At 34.0% G+C, this 8163-nt stretch overlaps 1 protein-coding gene across 1 annotated transcript in view; it reads right to left on the reverse strand.

Moving 5' to 3' along the window:
* Positions 1-519: 519 nt before the first annotated feature.
* The window catches only part of LOC100639454 (serine-rich adhesin for platelets-like), a 30904-nt gene continuing 23260 nt past the window's right edge, over positions 520-8163 (reverse strand). Inside the window, exons 11-23 of the mRNA XM_011408343.2 lie at positions 7384-7544; positions 6634-6881; positions 6162-6381; positions 5501-5813; positions 4981-5166; positions 4428-4616; positions 4215-4284; positions 3819-3965; positions 3320-3576; positions 2528-2695; positions 1346-1464; positions 965-1126; positions 520-737 (exon numbers count right to left, since the gene is read on the reverse strand). Coding sequence (XP_011406645.2) covers positions 651-737; positions 965-1126; positions 1346-1464; positions 2528-2695; positions 3320-3576; positions 3819-3965; positions 4215-4284; positions 4428-4616; positions 4981-5166; positions 5501-5813; positions 6162-6381; positions 6634-6881; positions 7384-7544 — 2327 coding nt within the window. The 3' untranslated portion in view covers positions 520-650. The remainder of the gene's footprint in view (positions 738-964; positions 1127-1345; positions 1465-2527; positions 2696-3319; positions 3577-3818; positions 3966-4214; positions 4285-4427; positions 4617-4980; positions 5167-5500; positions 5814-6161; positions 6382-6633; positions 6882-7383; positions 7545-8163) is intronic.

Genomic DNA, 8163 nt, shown 5'->3' on the forward strand with positions numbered 1-8163 from the left:
ATGACTTGTCACAGCAATGCTGACTGCTGGAGCTATAGTTCTTACAAATTTCATTCCTTTATTTTCTAGAAATAATATATAATTATTTTGGAGTCTAATCACCTTATTCTTTTGAGAAATGAACTTGCACTGTTGGAGTTCATGTCATCTCATGCAGTGGACTGCCACAGCAGCAGCTGGACTAATTGATAATCTTCATGAGCTGCTTTTGTGCATGATGGTGCACCATCTCTGCCGAAAATAATATTGTGTGCTACATAATATATTCACTATAAAACCTTTTAAATACAACTCAATTTTGTAGTAGTATGGCTGACTTCTTTGACCTTTATATTGAATTGCGTGCTCCCATTATGCCAGTACAATAACTTGCCCTATTATGCTCCAAATTAAATTATGGTACTTAGCCCTAAGGTTTGCATGCCTAACACATCTAAGTGATGTCCTTGTTGCATGAATTACCACCTCCAGAAGAATTAATTGACAGTTTACAAGTTGCTTTCAAGCAAAAATAACGTTAAAGAATAATTATTATAATTATAACAAAAAAACATTAAAAATGTGTGAACAACGTTGTGATTATTGCATATTAAACAACAATAATAATAATCATTATAGGACAGATGACATTAATTTAATTATTCAATGAGTTAAAATATTCCGATTGACTTTTTGTGATTGACTTGCTTCCAGGTTGGTAATAATGAAAATTCGTCTTTAGACATTTTAAAAATATCCTATGATTAAAAAAAATTATTTTTTATTTCTATTTTTAATTTATTGTAACCCAGGACCCTGTACTATTATAACAGTACATGGTTTTTGGGCAGATTTTAGAGCAACAGAACATTCAGTATTAACAATAAAAAATACATGTACATGTACAGTACCATCAATACGTCATTATACGTGTAAATAAGATGTAATTAAAAACTAGACAAATGTAATTTAAAATAACTCTTACTTGAAAGTCCTTGTCAGAGAGATAAGTCTCCAGTTTATTATGATTCAGTTCCTCTGGTCTCTTCTTTAGCTCCTCCAAACTATAAGAAGTTCTCGTGTATTTAGAAAATTCTTCTTCGCCTGATCTTCGACTTCTAACAATTATACCATCACCAGCCTGTGCCTGTTAAAAATTAAGTATAAAAATGTACAATGCATTTATATTAAGATTAAGGATAATTGTTAAGGACACTGTAAATAAAAATATTTAAAAAATAAACGAGGCACAATTGGACACATTAAAAGTTGCTACATCATATACATGTACATGTAGATACATTGTATTATTTCATTTCAATTATTAGTGACATGTACATGTACACTGTAGGTTAATCTAACTTACATTGTTTAGTTTCACTACATCAGGGTTGTCTCTCCAATAAGGAAATAAGTTTATAAATTCCAAATCTTCAGAGCCAGCAGACACCACATATAATGTGGGTAATGGACTCCTCCCACTCTCTAAATAAGTAAATAAAATTAATAAAATAATCAATTAGTTCATTAAATTATACATGTACAATAACATCCATAACTACTCTTAAAGTTGCTCCAAAATTGAGTAAAAGTCCCTGTACTATAGTACACGGTCTCGGGCCAAATTTCACCAAAATTAAAAAAGAAACAATTCTCCATTTTTATATTTTTTCCTGATACATATACATGTACTTATGTTGCGTAGAAAGTTTGAGCTGATTCCGATCAAATTTGAATTTTTTATGAATTTTTAAAGTTGCTCCAAAATCAGGTAAAAGTCCCTGTACTATAGTACATGGTCTCAGACCAAATTTCGCCAAAATTGAAAAGGAGAGAATTCTCCATTTTAATATTTTTTCCTAATACATATATATGTGTTTATGTTGTGTAGAAAGTTTGAGCTGATTCTGATCAAATTTGAATTTTTTATGAATTTTTAAAGTTGCTCCATATGTTATATCGACATGCTTTTTAGCTGCATTTAGCATGTTTTGCAGGAAACCATTACATTACATTGTAGCTCCTATTTTTAGTCAAATTGGTCTCCCAAAATCTATTTCTAGATCTAATAATGTCTATAATACTGTAAACGTAAAAATTTTCGTGGCGGATAAATTTTCGTTTTTCGTGGGCCAGACAGATCCACAAAATTTTAATGCAAGGGTGTGGTGGTTAATTCAATAGGCCACGTGACAGCCACGCGTAGTGATCATAAATATTACTCGTCTCTCTTCCACACTTTAGCATCTCTCCTTCCTCTGCTTCCCAGATCTCCTTATATACATGGTAGCCCCTGATAACTGAAAAGATAGTGAAGGTAGGCATCTCTGCAGGTGTCGCCATGTCGCCACGTGGTCAATAAATTAATAAGATTGGGTATAATGCCTACCACAAAATTTTTAATGCACAAAAATTAATTTTTATGGAAAAATTCCAAAAAATTCGAAAATTTACACCACAAAATTTTTTACGTTTATGGTACATGACATACAATTCTACATGCAACATGTACAGTACATGTACATGTACAAGTACAGTGTAATTATACCTTTAGCGTAGTTAAGAGCTGTTTCAAGTGATAGTTTCTTTTCTTGTGCCCAGCGTGACATTGCTGTGCCAGAGAAAGCATTCTTTTCCCTTAATAAAGCATTCTTCTGTTCAGGCCACCAACCAAACCAGAGGTATAGGACAAAATGGGCATCAATTAGAAACACAGCTACAAGTGGTATACATACATGAGTGAAAATGTGAATTGTTGGTCAAAAAATATACATGTAAATCGAATAGAACAATAAAATCTCTAATATACAAATGGGCTAATAATATTCCAGCAGAAATGACAAATACACATGTATAATAAAATATGCAGGATCTGCAGGTAAACTTTTAGGATCTACATTGTAACTTACATGTACGTGTTTTATACATATCAATTGAGATAGAGGTACATGTACATGTACATAAGTAATATAAAAACTAATTGAGGCTATACCTGGTTGTACAGCAGTATATTGTATACATTATACATTATACATTAAACAGTATACATTATAAGTAAAAATGTGAATTGTTGGTCAAAAATATACATGCACATTGACAGTATAATAAAAACTCTACTACATGTAAACAGATGGGATTATATTCCAGCAGGAACGACAAATATGCAGGTCCATTTAAGGACCCTAAAATAGATTTGCACATTTTACTATCTCAATCTACATGTACATGTATTGTATGCATGTATAAATTGGGTCGATCTAACTTATACATGTATACAATACATGTAGACTGACATAGATGTAGATGTAATGAAAAAAATTAAAACTAATTGAGGGTATACTTGGTTGCACAGCAGTATATATTGTTTCTTGTGTGAATGGAAAGTGATCAGGAACAATGGAAATATCCTCAGGGCAGGCCACATGAGTCTCTTCAGTGGCTCTAAACCAACCAGTGGATCCTGAGAGTTGGAACAGTCTTGGGGTGTAAGAGGCAGGGAAGGTTAGTGGTGCATATTCTAGTTTATCTCCCATTAAGCGCTTTACTGCAGGGCACTCTTCACCTTCAAGAGTTTGTTGTGATACAGTGTAACCCAATCTGAGGGAGGAATGGTGGAGAGAGGGGGGGGAGAATAAGAAAAAAGAAGGAAGAGGATAAAAAATGAAACATTATAAAGATGCATACTTACATGTACATGTAGAGTAGACATATGGATCTCATACTATGTACTAATAGTAAGTTATGTACAGTATGCATACTGGTACTAGTGAGTTAATATTCATGTACATGTACATCAGTATATAATGTACATGTAGTTAAAGTATTATATAATTACTAACTTTTTCTTTAGTTTCCTAGCTGTGTGTCTTGCTATCTGTCTATACCTATCACTGGTCTGTCTACCAGCCCATGCAAACACACTCTTGGAAGAACCATCCTGTATTACATAGCAACCGCGAGACCTCAAGCAGAATGAGAGAGAAACACTGAGAGAGAAATAATAATAATAATAATAATAATAATAACTAGAAGAATGTAAAACATTAAGGGGCTCAGCCCCGAGCCACACTATTGTTGTACTGTATGACCTCCCTTGTTGCTAGAGAAGTTTTTGAATAGCAGTATTTATACATGTAAATGTAATTATTATCATAATTATTAGTCATGCTCTTCTTTCAAGATTATGGACTCTTGACAATGCAAACGTACATGTACATGTAGTTGATATTACTCACCCATCAGTATTGATTTCTAACAAATAAGCTTCCTTCTTGGCAAAGCCACCACAATAGTACAATCTATAGCCTACAAATGTAATAAAATATTATACAAGTACATGTACAGTAGAATAAATACACACGTATTTACAAAAAGAATTTTCCCACAATTAAAAACTGGTATTGTACATGTACATGTATTTGTACATGTGTTAATAATACTAAACTTACCATTTTTGCATTTCGATATTTCATTATTGTCCGATTTTCCGTACATGATGATCATTGACCCATTGAAGAGTTGAAGGAATGCTGGATGCTCTGTCCCCTGCACAACACGTACCTGTGGCCCTTTCTCTTTGTCCATCTCAACTGTCATGATGGCAGTCGCACCTTTCTCATTGATAGAAGCATGATGACCTTATAAGGAGAAGAGAGAGAGAGGGAGGGAGAGAGAGAGAGTGAGTGAAATATAGAAGCAAGGTGAATAGGAATGTATATTTCATTAATATTGTTCAGCATTCATGTACAAAATACATTTGTTCTACATGTACATGTACTATTAGAGTGGGAAATTTTTGAGAGACTAAAATTTGGAAAATTGCTAAATTCTGGTGATTGACGAATTTTAATTTGGTGAATTTGTGGCCACGTGCCATTGAGCATGCATATAATGGCTCAAAATAGTGGATTTTATTTTGGCAAATGGCTATCAAAATGCCAAATTTGCAAAATTTAACTCCCTCCAAAATTTCCCCACTATACAGTAGTTATAATGGAATACCTTGCCAGAAGAAATAAGCACAGCGATCTCTTCCCCCTGACTCCAGTACCCTCTGGCACTCTTCATCTGATTCAACAACATCTTCATCACTTGAGCAATCCTCAGGGTTAGCTTCTTTCTTCTTCTCTGGTGGACTCGGGGACTTACTCTTAGACTTTTGATACTGTCTATCCATAGCAAACATACCTAATGTAATGTGCATGTAATATAAAGAAATGAAATACATGTATATGTATACTGTATATAGCAGAAAAGTTTCGTGGCCACAAAATTTTTGTGGATTTTGAGTATTTTAAAAATTCAAGAAAATAAAATTGATTTAATACGGTTTAAGATGGCCAAAAATAGAAACTAATGAAATTGATTTTGAACGAATTTGCGGCTATGAAAATTTTCCACTATACAGTATATATAAGAATAAAATAAAAATTAATGATAACACATACATATGTATACACACATACCATTATATCTACATGTACATTATAATATATGTATAATTACATGTACGTGACCTCACCTTTCCCAGGTGTTAAACCCTCCAATTCTCTCACTACAGTTATTATATAGCTCCATCTTATAATATACCCTTCACCGCTATAGAACAAGTGATTGTCCTCCTCGTTAATCAGGAAACTATCCGAATCCTTCACACGATATTTCTCGACTTTCTGAGACCTCACTCTATTGCAGGCGAAGGTTGAGCGGGAGACCTGATAGTTCCCTCGTCCTCTGTGGATGTTCTCCCCATCGAGTCTGAGACCTTCGAATGGTTTGGAGGCTTTAAGCATCACAGATACATCAGCTGCTTGTAATTCAGGCATAGGAGGAGGCTACAAAATATACCAATAATATACTAATAATATACCAATAATATACTGACATGCACAATATACTCAATTATACTGCGGAGTGTACATGTACATGTAATGCATAATGGTGGTCTTTTAAATTTGAGCATAATCAAATTATTGTACATGTAGCAAATTTTAAAGTACATGTAGTGTGCATTGCACATAATTTTAAATAAGTTTAATTGTTATGGTGAACGCTTAAGCCATTTCCTATCACAAATTCTTAATCTTTTGCATTACAAGCACAAGCATTAGAAAAAAAGCATTCAAAATACACGTACAATTATACATGTAAATTGCACATGTACATGTACATGTATGAAGTACCTTGACGACTTCACCCGATGATTCATGTCCTTTCATTTTAATAATGCGTCCTGGTTCCGGCCAATCAGAGAACTTCTCTCTAAAGAGAATATTCTCAGACCCTTCGTTGACACGAGTGAAGAGAGACCAGTCTGGTCTGGGCTCGAGGTCTCCTTTGGAGGGTTTCCTCTCTCGAATGCTCTTCCGTCTTGTGCTTGAATTAAGAGTACCGTGTCTCTGTCTTTTATGAGAGAGAGGGAGTGGGGGAGGGGTAGGAGGAGGAATAAAAAGGATAAGAGTAAACTAAATTATTAATAAGAATTAAATACATTAAGTAGAGGTTATTTTATACAGTAAGGAATGTAATTGGTACACTAGGTGCTGTCCGTTAAATGGAGGTGTATGCTATAGAGAGTGTCTATTAAGAGAGACTATACTGTACATGTACATCTTACATCACCTAGAATATGTACTCTTAATTCTGATCACTTACTTTGAGAATTTCCCTGAAGATCTGATCCCTACTCCACTAGCAGTAGAAGAGATTTTCCGAACCGGACTCCCAGTAGGACCAGGCTTACCACCTTTACTCCCTCCAGCAGCAATCGGCTTAAAAGATGGAGGGACACACTGACCATCAAACACCTTCCTAGCTTTAATCATGGCTGGCTTTCTGAAAGAAGGAGGAGACTTTTTACCAATCCAAACATAGACCTCAGTGCAGAAATCAAAGAGTAGGATCTACAGGTATAATATATGGTAACAGAGAATGTGATAAAGAACAGTGAATGAGAAATAAGAGAGAAATGGTTGTATAATATACATATACCAAGTGGCAGGTGTCTCAATGTATTTTATCATTAGTACCATGTATTGCTATTGTGGGTTTACATTAGGAGCAATTAGTAGCAGATGCTACCAACATGCATTTAATTACTATATACACATGTACATGTGTACATGTACTATAGTTGAAACAATTAACCTTCTACAGGTAATGTGTACAAATGTAGTACGATGGGAATTAAATGGTAATATAGCCAGATGAAGATTCTTTGGGAAAATCAAATAGAAATAAACCAGTTAATAAAGGCAATGTATATACATGTAATACCATGCATGTGAATATAGTACATGTACTTTATACATGCAACAAAGAATACAGAGTTTCATTTTAGACAATACTTAAAGCTATTTGTATGTACATGTAATGTACATGTACATATAAATACATGCTAAATACCTTCTTTGAGTCTAATAGTGCTATTTTAGGCATCGTGGGTGTGTCTTCGTGAATTATAATGTATTTTCCTGTAGTCTCTGCTGATCCATCTTGAGTGTACTGGTATATCTTTGTTGCTAGATTCATTCCTTTCTCATAAACATCATCTAATGGCATACTGTCTATAGGGCAGAGAAGAAACAAATTATGTACAGTGTAAAGCAATGATGAAGCAAGAACTATATTTCATTTATTGTGCCAGCAAATGAGCAAGGAAAATGCATGGCCATTTAAGCCCATTTCGTACTATAAATAGCCTATGTCCTATAATATTATAGGACAGCTATTATAGCCTATAGCCTATGTGCCTATAATAGCCTAGCAGATATGGGGTCAAGTACTAGGAAATGTACTTAAACACAAAGACAAGCACTTAAATGTGTTGGAAGTACCAGCACAAGCACAATCCTTAGCTTTAACATAAGTGCTTAAGTACAAGAACAAGCATTCTCCAGAGTGCTTAAGTACATTAATAAGTACTAGATATTCAATAAGTGTAAAAATAAAGTAAATTACAATTATAGTTGTTCACTTTACATGCACTTAGTCATTTAATTTACTATCGCATCTAATAAACACTAACTCTGTGAATTGTTCATAATAAATGAAACAGCAGAGAGAGCTTTGGAGTGATACCACTAATGGTGATGCCATTACTGTTCTTTAAGCTAACACGCAATCACACAATGTACTAGTAAACTTGTATACTACTGTACCACTACATTGTACATGTACATCTAC

This window comes from Amphimedon queenslandica, unplaced genomic scaffold (genome assembly GCF_000090795.2).
Source record: "Amphimedon queenslandica unplaced genomic scaffold, v1.1 AMPQUscaffold_13026, whole genome shotgun sequence".
NCBI classification, from domain to species: Eukaryota; Metazoa; Porifera; class Demospongiae; order Haplosclerida; family Niphatidae; genus Amphimedon; species Amphimedon queenslandica.